At 40.9% G+C, this 15953-nt stretch overlaps 2 protein-coding genes across 4 annotated transcripts; one reads left to right on the plus strand and one right to left on the minus strand.

The window, feature by feature from the left end:
• Positions 1 to 3887: 3887 nt before the first annotated feature.
• On the minus strand, positions 3888 to 12946 carry trim46a (tripartite motif containing 46a). Of its 2 annotated transcripts, XM_040029791.1 has the most exons (12): positions 12253 to 12946; positions 11219 to 11477; positions 10589 to 10736; positions 9608 to 9806; positions 9383 to 9529; positions 9195 to 9290; positions 8547 to 8800; positions 8338 to 8459; positions 7911 to 8240; positions 7027 to 7256; positions 6843 to 6910; positions 3888 to 5594 (listed from the first exon to the last, which is right to left on the minus strand). In XM_040029791.1, exons 1-12 carry the CDS (start codon positions 12310 to 12312, stop codon positions 5147 to 5149), a joined length of 2361 nt encoding a protein of 786 aa, XP_039885725.1. In that variant the 5' UTR covers positions 12313 to 12946; the 3' UTR covers positions 3888 to 5146. The 2 variants fall into 2 exon arrangements, with proteins under 2 accessions (XP_039885725.1, XP_039885724.1); XM_040029790.1 differs by lacking the exons at positions 3888 to 5594; positions 6843 to 6910 and having other exon boundaries at positions 7217 to 7717.
• Positions 12947 to 13017: 71 nt separating this feature from the next.
• On the plus strand, positions 13018 to 15827 carry tmem107l (transmembrane protein 107 like). Of its 2 annotated transcripts, none has more exons than XM_040029794.1 (5): positions 13018 to 13365; positions 14476 to 14543; positions 14621 to 14721; positions 15214 to 15310; positions 15438 to 15827. In XM_040029794.1, exons 1-5 carry the CDS (start codon positions 13279 to 13281, stop codon positions 15505 to 15507), a joined length of 423 nt encoding a protein of 140 aa, XP_039885728.1. In that variant the 5' UTR covers positions 13018 to 13278; the 3' UTR covers positions 15508 to 15827. The 2 variants fall into 2 exon arrangements, with proteins under 2 accessions (XP_039885728.1, XP_039885727.1); XM_040029793.1 differs by lacking the exon at positions 15214 to 15310 and adding an exon at positions 15045 to 15141 and having other exon boundaries at positions 13022 to 13365.
• The last annotated feature ends 126 nt before the right edge of the window (positions 15828 to 15953 follow it).

The following is a 15953-nucleotide window of genomic DNA, read 5'->3' on the forward strand; positions in this document are numbered from 1 at the left end:
TCAAATCTACTGTGCCAGTTGTAATGTTGCCATATTTGGTTTAATTTTTCTGTTTTTTGAGGGGGAAAAAAGTTTCAACCAGTTGGAGCTTGCTGAGGTCCTCTGAGGGAGCTGAGGAAGAGTGTATATCTACGTGGTTGCACGTACGATGTACGCGTCCACTGCGATGCGCAGAGATGCTGAGAAACGGGAGACACAGCTGTTCAGGGGATTTGGAGCCTGTGCTTTCATTAGAAAACATTTTTGTAGCTTCTTGCACTGTATGCACATTTGAAAGTTTTCTGCATTTCATTGCATATGAAACTTATTCTGCATGAAGCATTTTTAACAGTATTCCCAGTAAACTGTAAACAGAAAATCTCAGGTTTGCATACCAGTTTAAGATTATTCCCTGTTATGAAACAACTATATTTACTTAGCTGATACTTTGTTTCATTATTTTTTTTAGTTTGTGATATATCAAATATGTAAAGAAATCAAAATGCCTTTTAACCTGCAAGTGGCCAAGTCTGATCACTTTAAGGTGACCCCTGTCATACACATGTGTTGAGATATTTTTAAATCTAAGAATGTTTCCTACCATAAATTTACTTCTCGGAAAACTCTCCACAGGGCTTTGTTTTTTTTTTTTTTTTAATTTAGCAGGAACTGTAAAGGTGTGGCAAAGACAGCGGAAAGTTGTGTGGTTTCATTTATGACCCGGAAATATCTGAATTGTTTTTATTTTTATTGTGGACACTGTAGGCTTGGATTTCTTTGTAATTTACTGGTATTTTTTCCATAATTAAGCACTGATTTTGACGGTTATATTTTCAGATATTTCAGTGTTTAGACTGTTGTAGATTTACACGGAACATATTTGTCTATATTTTGTTCTGATCAGGATCACGAGATGGGCAAGTTAGAATAAAACCCTGCACAATTATAATGACAAAAAATATCATGGAGTCACTAGTTCATCTATATTTTTAATGTCAAAATGACACTATTTCACTGTAATACATAATTCACTCAAGCCTGCTGTGAGTTTCATCACATTTTGTCTATTATTGTCTATAGTTTTGCTGACACCAAATCTAAATACATATATATACAAAACACTTTTTGTCATTACAAAAATATGGAAACCTGTGATTAATTACATTGAAACATTTTAAAATGTCCTTTATAGATAAAAGAAACAGTCTAGCATAGTAATGTATACTTTATTGATCCCCGTGGTGGAATTACTCTCTCTGCATTTGACCCATTCACTCAGGCAGCCACTAAGCAGGCGCACCGGGGAGCAGTGTGTAGGGATGGTACCTTGCTCAGGGGTACCTCAGAGTAGCCGTTCAGTGGATTCGAAACCGACCTTCCGATCATGGGGTGACCACTCTACCTACTGAGCTATCCCTGCCCCTAGTATGATACACAAACAGGAATTTTAGTCACTAACAATAGCTGGGCTAAGATGAGGGTTAGAATTCCTTGTTATCACTTAAGATTTCTTCTAAAACAAATTCCAGGTTTTTCAGGTATAGGTGCATACTGCAGATGATTCATGATTACGTACTGATTCCACTGAAGTCACAAATCACAACAAATTTCTGTTGAGACACAGTTACGTGTTTACGTGCAGATACAGAGTTTTGTGATGCGGGGTTTTCTCTGGTAAACACGTTTACGCTAAACTCAGCCGTAGCTAAGAAATGGTGAAGCCACAGGGCAAACAGAGGCCTGAGGTGAGAAAAAACACCAGGAAACAAAAAGCAAGAACGTGTCTGTATAACGCTTCACTGGAAAACAGTGTGCTGTCAATGTGAATTTTTAGATTTGGGCCCTGTGGGAGGTTTTCTTTCTTTTTCTGTTGTGCCCAAAAAGAAGAAAAAGAAAGACGAGATAGATACGAGCAAGATTAATATTCTTCCAGGTCTAACACCATGAACACCACAAAGATTGGTTCAGATGAACCAAACAGAAGCTGAATGCTCCCATTACCTAACATTATCTGACATGTCATCACAGATTTGTGACCAGACAGCTCGGCGTTGACACAGTGTGCACCTGTTGTGAACTTTTTTTTTTTCCAAACAAAAAAAGAGGACAATTGGACAATGCAATGTTGCCCCCTAATGCTGAATATTCCATACTGCAAGCTCCTGAAGTGGAAGAGCTTCAGCTCTGGTTTGATTGCAACAGCTCCCTGCTGATGTCAAAGGGCAACGACAAATTCAGAGAAATTTTGAGATTGCGTAAGATGTATCTAAGTCATCTACCTTTCTGGAAAATATCTTTCTTTGATGACTACGCTGTTAAACAACAACCCACTCACCTTGTCCCGTCTAGTGTTAACATGCTATGATGCAAATGTTGAAATCTTTCTGCTGCTTTTAGTGTCAGATTTCCAAAGGTGTGTCTTGGCTGATTATATTTAAACCCTGTGGCACAAAACATCCACTTTATCCATTTAAGCAGCTCTGGCACACTTGCCCTTACACGCTGAGAGGCGTTTTTTCCATGACATGCAAACAAATAGGGTTTGTTTTAGTAAGCCCTCTGAGACTACTGTTCTGCTGTCTGCAGTCTGTCAAAGTGTTTATTGTGTGCAGCAATTTAACCACTAGTTGTGTTTATGTTAATGTTGGGTATTGTATGAAAACATGTCAGTTGATGATGAAATGCTTTAATTTAAGGGAGTTCATTTTGGGGGGATTCAAATTTAAAAGACAAAATGTTAAGAAGCACTAAAGAAATTGTCATGCATATCTACTTATGATTTCTCCAGTACAGAGAAACCTTTGTGTTCACATGTTGTGGTGCTCAAGGGCAGGGAAAAGAGATAATTTACTGATACATATACATATGTAATACTGTGAAAAACTCTTGAGCCACCCTTGATTTCTTCATATTTTGTTGAAGAAATCAAGGGTGGTTTGGGGCAATAGCTCCTCAGGCTGTAGAAAAGTCTTTTAAAGATTTTCTTTGGACATTGGCTGCTTTTCCACTTATTTGCAGTCCAGCCTGTGTACCTGAACAATGTCAGATGATTTATTCTGTTTGTTTGTTTGTTTGATCATAAGTTATAGAACTTATGTCTACACACAGCAGACAATATAGAAAGTACCGATTTTAAATTAAGTCTTTGCTACGTAGCTAGTTGCAAAAACACTTGAGTTGTTCCCATTTCTTTAGCTGAATTTCTTTTAAGAAAAGAAAAAGCCAAAGACTCAGTTTTGGCAGGCATAAAATTGTATCTTTGTACCAACAGGGTTAAGTGCGAAGAGATATTAGCTGAAAACCGTAAATATTTTGTATGCAGTGTGTCTTTTGGACAATTTGGATAAGTATAAGTAAGAAGTGGAAGGCCTAAAAACCATCTAGGCTAGATGAAAAGTATCTGAAAGTCATGTCCTGAGAGATGCATCTGGTCCTTTACTATTTATTGAAGTCTCATCAGAAATGGTTTCAGTGGAAGGGTGGCTGTTAAGAAGCAATTTACAAGGACGGGGAGGAAAGGCTCAGGTGTGCTGTATTACACAAGAACTGAAACAGGTCTGATGGAGTCATGAATCCAAATATGAAATCTTTGGTTCCAGTTGATGTCAGTATGCACGGATGAGGTCAGGGGAGCGGTGTATACAGTAATCTGTAAAACAAAGTGGAGGCTGTGTCATGGTTTTGGCTCCATTTCAGCCAGCGGCTGTTAGAATTGCACAACGTCTGTTTTTACTGTATTCTTTCCATGTACATTTGCAGATGTTTCAATAGACTGTTGCATCCATTTCCCATTTTCCAAGAAAAATAAAAATAAACGAGGGATACCTGAAGACTTTTTCACAGTACTATACTTGTATTAGGAATTTTTCAGCACAAAGTGACTCCACATCATAGTTGCCATTCTTTTATTGTTTTCTCTTGACTTGATAGAAACATTCCGCCAGCAAGGCAAAGTCTAAATCAGGAGGACTCTGATTTCTGAGATGCTACAGTCTCGAGTCATTCAAGTGCTGTGCTGGAACATATGTACGGGGTATAGACGAGTTATTCAAGACAGGACAGGACAGGATACACACACATACATACCACAGAAAGGGTGAAAGTTACAGCCAGAGCTCCCACACCCACACATACCCACAAAAAAAAATCATATCAAAATACAGTCAGAGCCTGTCATTTTGAAAATACTACAGTGTAAACTCTTTGCATTTAAATGATACATAACAGGAAATAAGTAACTTAGCTAATATTGTAGGTTTCAAAAGGTATAGGGAGGAAAAGTGAACTATAAAGTGTACTTCAGTTTGTCTCCTCAGTAATCCACTTCATTTACCTGATCATTAACACTTATGTGTAAATCACTCAAACACCATAAACACAAGACACAAACAGGCCATAAACATTTCCAACTTTTCAAAATGTGACACATTGAAATGTATTCACATGGTTATGTCAACCAGCATAACGAGAACACTATTCCTTCAAAAGGTTTCTTTGATTTGTGTTATAATCACACACACAAAAAAATGTAGGCAACTGTGAGCATGTTTACGCAGCCAAAAAGCCACATGATTCTTTTGAAATGCAAAACAGTGACTATATAAAACCAAAACTGAAGCTTTTTATTCAACTACGGAAGAAAATTCACATTCTCTAATTTTGTTTTATATTCACATTGCTGGCGCTACATAAAAATTTAAGATAAAAAAAAATTAGGCATACAGTACATCTGAGTTATTTTCACAAGGTGACAGTCGGTTATCTGCATATACGCAAGTTATGAATCTTTGTTACACCTGCATGCAGCTTATGCTATCCAATTATTCTGGGAAAAAATTAGCCAAAAGTAAAGGGAGAGCAGATTATTTTTTTTTTTGCGTTGCACACAGATTATTGAGGAGACCCTGTGAACAAAATTCTGCATAGTCTAAAACCACTTTGGCTACAGTGCCCTTAGTTGTAGCATTCCAAAGTAATTTTTTAATAAGAAAAAAAAAAGAGCCAAAAGAGAAATGTGATCAATTCAGGCCAAGTGCAACTGTAAAAGAACATCAGATATTTATATTGATCACACTGAAGGGAAAACTAGAACTGTATTTAGCAGTCACAGTTCAGCCAGAGAGCATTTTCTGCCTGGGATCATTTCACAGACTCATCTCTGAGCTGTTTATTTACTTAGATTCGTTGCTCTTGTTTGGATGGTTACTCTCCGAGGTGGTGGCTCCTCAATGCTCCGGTTGGCCACGAGGTCCTGCAGCTGCAGGGCTCCGCCGCCGATGAAACAAAATGCCGGACACACCGGAGCGGAGCAATCCACGTGTCCCTCCCATAGGATACGCAAAGAATGGGCATCGTAGAAGGTGACTCGTCCTTTGTCGCAATCCAAACACACTCCTAGCCGAGGTGGCAGAGGAGCAGTGTGAGGGTGAGACATGCTACTGTGGCTGCTACTGTGGGAGTGCATTGCTCCATGGCTCTGACTGTCACCCTGGCTCTGAGTTTGACTGTGTCCTTGAGGAAGCAGGATTTTGCCCATGCCCATAGTGAGGAAGCAGAATGGAGGGGAGTCCTGGCCATCTTCAGCCCCACTGTCATGGCCGCTGTCTGGGTCGCAGCTGGGAGGAAGAGGAGGTAAGAGCAAAACTTAGAGTAGACCTGATTCAGTTTCTTCTACTTAAAATGCTGTTTCCAGCAGTGGCCAACAGTAGTAATGTTATTCATGTGTTTACAAGCTATTATGTTGCCCCCAAGTGGTTAAAAATATATTTAATTTACTGGCATGGCTCCTATCCATCTGAATAAGAGGCATGTTACTGAATGGCAAATGAACTGGCTCTTATTTAGTGCTTTTAAAGTTACTTGAGTACATGTCTCATTCACCATTTCATAAAAACAGTCATTTCCATCTAAGTTCTTTCAGTATGTTGCCCAAGGATACTGTAGCATGCACACCGAGCAGCCAGAGACTGAACGAACAAGTTTCTGATAATAGAAACTAATAGATGGCCGGCTCTACTACCTCAGCCACAACCAGCAAGCAGCTCAAAATATAGGTGACAGGACACTCCTATTTCTATCATGGATCTTAATGTCATGGTAATTTGAGGCTTTTAATGATTTTTCCAGCATTGAATAACTATACATACATGTACATACATGTTTAATGACTTCACATAACAAGAGTTGTGTGCATAAGTTTGTGTGGGGAAGACCCAAACTGTCAAACTCAGATGAGAGGATATTGGTTAGCATGTTTGGGAACAACTCAGGAACCACAGAGGCTCAAGTCTGGTATGAACTGGAAACTGCTGGAACAGCAGCATCACTGTCCACGGCAAAAAAATAGTTTTACATCACCATGGAGGGTGCCAACTGAGAAAGACACCCCTGCTCCATAATCAACACCTTCAAACTCAATAGAAATTTGCAGCTGCCCACATTGACAAGCCTTCTGAGGAAAACTGTCAAGCATGGTGGCAGCATCATGCTCTGGGGCTTTTTTGCTAGCAGTGGTACTGGAATAATGCACAAAGTTAATGAGATAATGACGGACAGGGACTACCTCCAAATTCTTCAACTTCACCTCAAATCAACAGCTTTGTGGTTTAAATTTGGACACAGTTTTGTGCTCCAACAGCAAAGTAATCCCAAACATACATCTAAACTGGTTGTGGAATTCAAAAAGCAGGCTAATATTAAGCTTTTAGAACGGCCTTCCCAAAGCCCTGACCTCAACACTATGCTTAAAAGCTGGGTACATGCCAGGAAACCAATCAGTTTAAATAAACTCAAACACAACCCTGACAAGGACAAGCAGAAGACGATGTATGTATGGATAGTTGAAAAGGGTAAGGTTTAGTTACCGAGGGCTGGCCATGTCCTGAGGGAGATGGAACCACTCTTGTAGCTTAGCCTCCTGCCCAACTCCTATCTGCAAATGAGAGGAGCAAAAAGAAAGAAGCTTTGGTCACATCCATTGTGAGTCTGCATGTAAAAGATTTTTTAAAAAGCCTTCTTCACAACATGATCAACAACACTTTCTCTTACCTTTACCAGGTAGGAACTAGGCTCTACAGAGCATGCCCAGTAGTGTTTGCCTTGAGTGACAGCCAAGTCTGCCACCAGTAAGTCAGAGGTCAAGTGGCAAGATGTTAGTGTGCGATCGGCAGCCTGCAGAAGGGAGAGGCCTGGCACACTGCGGGCGTAGGTTTGGCCTTTACCCAGTGCCAACCGGTCAGCATGCAAGCCCCAGCGAGAGTCTAGAGAAAAACTCAAGACTGGTAGGAAGGATAAAGAAGGAGAGAGATGACAAGAAAGGTAAAGGAAAGGAATCAGAAAGAAGGAAAGGTTAGATCCTGCAGCTCAGGCATAGAAAATGAAAAAGGGGCTAAGAGGAGCATGAGACAAACACATAAAGGACAAATGAAAAGAAAACTTTGTTTTCAAGATGAATAGTAAGAAACGGCTTTACAACAAAAACATGAAAAACAATAAAGGTAAAGAGTAAAATGTGATTGGTGTACATATACCTTTTCAAATATGTTTATAATGACAAATACTTTTGAATGGAATATTATTTAGAATAATACCAAAAAGGAACAATGGACAAAATGTACGAACACAAATGATTTTGGAAAGTGCAGAAAAACAGACCTGTGGCATATAAGACAGAAGCAGATTTAGTATGACTGGGATGGCACTGGAATGCAGAGCAAATAAAGGAAGGCTTTTGCAGAAACTAAAACAATGGGAATGGAGGAAATCAAGGGATGGAGAGAAAAGAAACAAAGATTAGTCAATTGGCTGAAAATGAGTACTGGCAATATGAATACTGGGGGGAAAAAACAGCTTTTGTTAATCTTAGAATTTAATTAAAAGAGTGGCGAGATGAAGACTTTTTGTACTGAAACAACTGTGTGTACACATCCTACCAGGTGCCGGTGGAGTGTGGAGGTAAACCTCTTCGCTGTACTCTCCAAAACCAGCCTTGTTGCACCCTCTCACTCTCAGCACATACACGCTGTCCATCTGCAGTCGAGCGACCACAGCACTAGTCCCCTTCACTTCATCGATGCGCAGCCAAGCTGTGGCCGAATTAGGGGATCTGATGCCACCCCACGTGGCCGCAGCTCCTCCTGCTCGCCGCTGGTATTCAACAGAAAAGTGCCATGCTGGAGCTGAGTCCTGAGGGAGCCGCCAGCATAAAAAAAGCTGGTCGTAAGCTAACGTCTTCTGAGTGTCAATGACTGGAGCCAGTGGAGCTGTGGAGAAAAATTGCAAAGATACGGAGGTTAAACTATTCATTTTTAACTCTTTAACATACCATGTATTGCAGGAACAAAGAAGCTGACAACCCACCTTGTATAAAGTCCAAATTGTTTATGATCTTAATCTCTTTGGATGCATCCAGGTGAAAGTGTCTGAAGGAGGGCTCGGCAGCAAGAGAGAAACACTGGAGATTTTCTATAGCCTTCACCAGCCTGGAGAAATAAGATAATAAAAGGAATTTAAGAAAATTCAAATAAAGGTAACAAATTGAACTGAATGAAAACGGCTGAATCTCTTACCTGTTGTGTGTTATTCTCGCAGCCTGCACAAAGCAGGGTGCATCCGTCTCTTTCAGCAGCTCTTGAGTGTAGGCCATTAGACCGGCCTGCTCCAGCAGGCCTTGCTTCTCAAAGACCTGAGAGGACAGGGCCTCCTCCTTTCTGCTGCGGGATCCCTCCAAGGCCAAGGTCAAAGACCCCTGGCGCTCAGCTACAGCCGCTCCCAGCTCATGGATACAGTGAGTCAAGTGCTGTAGAGCCACTGCACTGTTGGCCTGCAGAAAGAGAGAGGATGCAAAAACAGCTGGAAAGAATGAAGATTGGAGATACTGTTGCTATTCAGGGAAAAATCACGATGCTTTTGGAATGGCATTTACACATTGTGTTGCAATTGTAGTTAAAAGAAAGTGGTCAGTTAAACTGAAGTCCATTCATACTTTACTGAAGCATCACAGTTCCTCTAAATTCGGTGAAATAATTACATTTTTTGCTGAGAAACTCAGGAGAAAGCTGCAGGTAAGCTCTAGACAGTATTGATATCCCAATGACATATTTTCTGCTAAAAATGTAAAATGAACCCCCAAAATATTGCATTTGAAGCCCTAGCAAATACTGTTGCACCTGTACAAAGATCAAAAGCTACTTTAACAAAGCAGAGGAGAAGCACACCTCCATGTGTTTGATGGCAGCCTCCAGTTGAGTGATCTGACTCTGTATTGTCTCCTGGTTTGCCAAAATGAAGTTGACTTCCTTGGTAATCTTGTCCTGTAAAACCAAATAGAAAGCTAACACTGCTATGCTGCAATCACCAGGGCTGTAGCACAGTAAAAACATATTACCACCACCCTCAAAATCACCTTGAGTGCCTGGTAGGCTTGTGCTATAGGCAAAACCTTGTGCCCATGATGGATACGGCGTAGCTTACAAAGTGGACACAGCAGCCTCTGGCAGGTACGGCAGTACCACTGCAGTCTCTCCTGCTCATGCTCTGTGCATGTTAAAACCTATAACACAAAGGTGGGTTAATGTACTGGAAGAGATGCAACTTTGTATCATGTGCGGAGATAAAAACAGAGACCAACCTTTGGCCTAAAGTTGTTGGTAGGTAGAATGTGTTCATGCTGAGCTCGAGGCGTTCCCCACGGGTGGTAGAGCTTGAAACACTCGTTGCAAAAGTTGGACTTGCAGTCAGCGCAGCCCTTGGTAGCCTCCAGAGACTGGGGAGGCTTACAGAAACTGCACGTGATGGCTACGCTGCCCAGACTTACTGTGTGCCTGTACCTAAAGGACAGACATGTGTACATGGAGATAAGGGCAAGGCTGTGATAATTCTGCAGCGGCAAAGAAAGAAAGCAACAAAAAAAATAAATGGGAATAATGAGCTCATCTGACTGTGGCCTGCTTTTTTCAGTAGTTAGGAAGGCAACTCTTCAACTGCCTGACCTGGATACATCACCAGCAGCTGCCTTGTTAGTGCATCCTGCACAGTAAAACATGCACCGTCACACTTTCCCGACCAATTGCAGTGATTCTAGGGGAGGAAGCAGCGGCACCCAACAAACTGCTGCGTGTGAAAGTGTCTCTCCCTGTCTCACTGTTTCAGAAGCAGCTCCTCTCACTTTGATCTCCTTTGTTTGAACTGATAAGGGGTGGGGGAATTAAAAAGCCAGAGGAGTGTTTCAGTCCAAACAAAAATTAACAGTTTAACCAATGCGGCACTGCATTTTTACAGCTGCCCCTGCACTTTGCTCTCAGCCTTGGATCAAGAGTAAAGGAAAAAGATCATTATTGCAACTCCTTCCAGCAAATGATTTCCTGTCTCATTTATAAAGCAGCACTGGCCTCACTCTTCATTCGCTGCCTTTACACATTGCCTGCATGACTGGTTAGAGTGCTTTTCCAAAACTATTACAGCTCTTATAATGCGACATTCCCACTGGATAAAATAAAGCCAGGTGACATGCATGGGGGAGCTAAAAGGTGTCTGCTCTTTCTCTGCCTGACCTGAGGTTGTGATGCTACAGCACTTATATGATATTCATGGGGTTGGTGCGTATACATACCTCTCCACAATGCGCTCCAGGGTGAGGTTGCGAAGGCAGTCTGTCAGGCCTTTCTCCCCGAGCTCTATATCCTGCTGACAGGAAGGACAGGGAAACAGCATGGGGGGATGGGTCTCCTTCCGCCGTCGCCCTGGGTATGTCCCACACACTGGGAGAGTGATGCAGGTGTGGGGATAAAAAGGAAAGAAACACAGACACAGAAGAATAAAAAGCAAGGTTTTTAGAGATAGTTTATGAGGAATTTAACAAAGGCGGACTAGTGAGATAGGAAGGAAGCAAAACTCTAATTTGCCTCCACATTTGTGCAGATCATCATGAAAAATAAACTTCTAGAGGAAAAACTATTTGCTTACATAGACACCTTGGCGACACACCTGCTCGGCAGATGCTTACTGCCTTTCGTGTCTCCTTGAGGTAAGGACTCTCGGACTCTATCTTCTTGCTCTACACACACTTAAATAAGTCATTAGATGAATCCATAAAGCTCTGGATGTGCGGCAGGATGCTGATGTGTCTGTTAAATCATCTATGACACTCTGAGAGGACAGTGACATCATGCCACGTCAACATCATCCTTGTTCATTTGAATGCCAAACACACACACACACACACACAAACCATTTCCTTTACCTGTTCTAAGGACCCGCTCCAGGCGATCAGGCGTCCTGGGAGCAGGTCTGCGTGTCTGTCGTGGGGATCGTGTGTTGGGTGTGGAGGATGGTGAGTAAGGCTCTGGAGGGAGATCTGGAGGAGGATAGCCTCTTTGTACCAACACCTCAGCTGCACAAAGCAGACACACACTGTGCTGGCAGGGCAGGATGATGGGCTGCTTCACCATCTCATCACACACTGGGCAAAGCAGCTCCTGTTCCATGCTCTTCATGTTGGACTGGAGAGGAGGACGAAAGAGGCTGAAGACTAAATAACAGCTGAATCACTAGAATAAATAAGGAATCGGCTGCTCTATACATTCTGTGTCTTGTGATATAATGTATAGTCAATGTGTAGGAGGCTGGCATTGAATATACAGAGAGCAGAGAAGGCCAACGTGGATGAATAAATAGCTTTCCCCTGAATACTCATCTAGCTTTACCTGTACCCTGTAAAAAAAAAAAAAAAATTAGATGCACTTTACACAACTCAGAGAAGTACAAAGCAGTGAGATTTTTAAATCTGTAAAATGAAAATGCATTTTTCTGCTCATTCTGTCCACCAGCATCAGTTTTACTGGTTCTGGAGGCCCCTTTCTATTGCTGCAGCTACTTAAACGCAGCATCCCGTTTCTATGACAACGTGCATCTTCCCATCATGTGCATCACGAGTATTTTAACCTACTACTCACCAACATATTTAATTGGTTTTAATGCTCAAACACTCATTTGATCTACTAGAACTTTTTGTTTACTTAATTAATGCATTTGTGGTCACACTGGCCCCGTTTTACGTTTCCAGCCACAGTGCTAGAGCATTGCCATTTCTCGTTGATTCAAGATGCAAAAAAAATACCTTCCAAAGGAAGAAATGCCACACATTCCTTCATCATCAGCGCACATATGTGCAATATGGAAAAGATCCACAGGTAAATGCACAGGTGGCAAACAGATCGCTTTTAAAAAGAGCACACATGGTTAAAAAATGGCTAATAAAATGAGCGTCACACTTACACTGATGCGAACCAGCGCGTCCATGATAGATGTAAAGGTTTGTAAGTCCGCTTCTGCCATACTCCCTCGATGCAAATGCCTCTGCGATACAATAACGGATCGCCTTTTTTTTCGTCTGGAGAAAGGCTGAGCGGGGTTACCGTACCGAGGTATGGCAAGCCCGGGCCTCGACCTGATGTAGCCGTGCTAGAGGTGTGTTTTTTCACACACGCCGATTCAGTGCCGTCTGTCTCAAAGCAACGAGTCCACTCCACGTAGCAATCAGATGGGAGGAGGGGGGTATTTGTACTGGTTTAGGCTACAGCTGCCACAGTCGCATTGCTCAAAGACCGATTAATACAATTAGAATGGAACTTGGCACTATTATATTCGAGCTAGATTTATTTTTATTTTAATGTATGACAAACCTTCAAATAAAAATGTCCGATTACATATTAACATTTATACAATTACAGCATTTTATAGGGTTTTTCACGCATGGCATTCTGGATGTGTGTCTAAAACAGCTTAAAACAATTTGCAGTTCAGTTTTTCGAAATAAACCTCCAGCTCCTTGAACGTGCAGCTCCTCCGTAGTATTTATATGTTGATACATACGCTGGTGGCAGTTTTTCGTTTTGCCATTAGATGGCAATGTTTTGTTTTTTCAAGCACACACACACACACATACACGAGTTCTTAAATTGTTGTTCCATGTCCGGAACCTTTGTATGTTGCTTTTTCATGCGGTGGGTCAGTAATACTGGATGCACCCGTTCGCTGGTTGTTGTAGCAACCAGAGCATCCGCCTTTCGTGTAATAATCACAGCAAGGGGAAATCGGATGAATTAGTTCGTATTTTATATGGAATACGAGTTAAATCAGTGACATGGGCGGATGTGTTTATGCAGCAGTTATCTTATTTGTACTTTTTGCTGTCTTACAGTAGCTACTAGGAGCATTTGAATTGCCGAAAAGCTGCATTTCCCGTCCAGCACTAATACCGTAGTTTTTCTGAATTGTTGTCTAGCTACACTTTATTCAAGCATGTCGGCGGTCAGTAGCCTTGTCCCCGCACGATTTCTCACCATCATAGCTCACCTCGTCATCGTGATCACAATCTTTTGGTCGAGGGTAAGTAAGCAAGCATGGCAAACAATTTTTTGTATTCTGTGATAACTTGTTGTAAATATCCATGAACACAATAAAGGGTGACGATAATCTGCAGATACTGGCACTGAAGCTCGACAGGAAAATTAAAAAACAAACAACAACAAAAAACTAAAATAAATTTTAAAATGTCAACATGTGAGAGACCTCAGAGTTTACCACTTAAAAAGAAGAAGACATAATTAATTTCTCCCAATGCGCAAAAGAAGAAAAAAATTGCCAAGGTAGAAAGTAATTCAAATTCAGATTCAAATCTGGACTTACAAGATGTACGAAACAAAAAGAAAAATAAATGAATATGAATAATCTTTGTCAGGTGATGAAGTCAGGAAAAATAAATAAATAAAATAGAAATAAATAAATAAAAAACAAGAACTGGAGCAGCTGCATGGCATCAGGAAGCCAAAGATTTTGATGTCCACCAGAAACAATATGATAGAGTCCAAAAGAGAAACTGTGGTACTTATAACTCAAGGACTAGCATGAGGGTGATGTAGGACATGTATGAGGACAGTGAGACATGAGGTGTGTGTGGTAGGTGTGACAGGTTGAAGGTGAGGGTGTGATTACATTAGAGGTCTGCTCTGAGCCCCTTCTTGTATCCAGTGGTGATAAACAGGCTGGCCGATGAGATCAGGTATGAGTCTTCGTGGATTATGATGTATGCAGACAACATTGTGATATGTAGTTAGAGTAAGGATCAGGTGGAGAAGTGGAGCTATGATCCAGGGAGAAGAGGAACACACGTGTGTGAATAAGAGGTGGGCAGATGTAACAGTGATGCTGCAAGGGTGTAGCAGTGGAGGTGGATAAATTTAAATACCTGGGTTTAGAAATGAGTAGATGAGAGATGACTCAGGATTAGAGGTTTGGAGATAAAGTCAGAGAAGCGAGGCTGACAGGGTTTGGACATGTGCAGAGAAGAAATAGTGGATAAATTGGAAAAAGGATGTTGAAAATAGAGCGAGTCAGGAGGAAGTTGTCCATCACAACAGAAGCATTGGAGTTGACACTGCTTCTTTTTCCTCATGTCTTAAGAAGTAATTACACCAATTTGTAACTTTTACTTTACAGGAAAATAATGTGAAAGCTTGTTTGCCTTTGGATTTCACACAGGAGCAGTATGACACTGAGGACAGACAGTAAGTAAATATTTTAAACACATTTGACACATTTGTGTACACATCTTCCAATCTATTATATGTATTCTCTTTTTCAGGTTGGTGGTGGCATTATCAGTGACTCTCGGTCTGTTTGCTATAGAGCTGGCTGGTTTCTTTTCAGGAGTGTCCATGTTCAACTGCAGCCAAAGCCTCCTTTGTATCCTTTTCACTCACATTTTACACTCTTATTTATCGTCTGTGTTTTGATTCCAAATGGTTACATTTATTACTTATTATGCATATATATTCCACATCCTCTGTAAGGACTATTTGTGACTGGCTGTCCAAAAACATGCAAATACACCAAATAAATATAAAGCTTGCAGTTGTAACTGAGATGATATGTAACGCCAAGGCAAACAGATAGATGTATGGTAGTAACTGAGTAACAACTGCAATGATGTTAGTGTAAGAAAAGCAATAATTTCAAAAGTGCTTGTGATCAGTTACACTTCCATGACTATCTTTTACCTGGTATAGCAACAGGAGTCCATGCCAGTGCCTCAGTGGCTCTGCTTTTCTTTCTATTTGAGCAGTGGGAGTGTCACATCTACTGGTGGATCCTCGCCATCTGCAGGTTGGTGTATAAGCTTGCTCAATGTTGTTGTATTTTTCCAAAGTTCTTTTCCCTGACTCACGTTTCAACCAGCACTGGCTGCCCACTGCAGCGGATCAGTGTCTTTGTCTTTTTTTGTGTTTGAAAAGTGGGAATGCTGGACTTACTGGGTTATTTTTGCCACCTGCAGGTTGGTTTGTATGCATGTTGATGTGAATATTAGTATTTATGTCTCTAGTTCAAAGTGACATAGCCTCTTTTAAGCATTATAAGCAGAAGTATAACCTACATTGGTGTCTCTCTGGCTCTTCCTTTAGTGTTCTACCGGCTTTAGTGGAGATTCTTCTGTTCATAGCCGTTTTTGGACTGAAGAAGAAGCCTTTATGAAGGAAAGTCTGGATGTACGATGGTACAAACCGAGATTGGATGTAGACATCTGTCAGTTTGTTAACAGATATACTGTAGCTACAGAAAAAGAGTGGATACCAGACATATATCAGTACAAAACTCCAACAGTAAGGGATGCATAAAACACACTTTTAAAATGTTTTTTAATCTATTTTTATATATTTTGAATAAAGTTGATGCAGCATACATTTTTACCTTATGTCTATTTTTTGTATGTTGGAACTGGAGTGTTTTGTTTATATAGTGTGTTTGTAGTGTCAGTTACTCTGTAAAAGTAAATAAAGCTTGTAATTATTTTGTTGCTTTGGTTGTGTGTGTGTTCAGATTATTTCTTTCAGCTTGTTCTAGTGCATCTACTGCAAAGTGTTTCTTGGTAAATACATTTAAGTTGTAATTTCTGTTGAAATAAATTGAAATTGAGTTAA

Source organism: Simochromis diagramma, unplaced genomic scaffold (assembly GCF_900408965.1).
Source record: "Simochromis diagramma unplaced genomic scaffold, fSimDia1.1 OVJJ01000361.1, whole genome shotgun sequence".
Lineage (NCBI taxonomy): Eukaryota > Metazoa > Chordata > Actinopteri > Cichliformes > Cichlidae > Simochromis > Simochromis diagramma.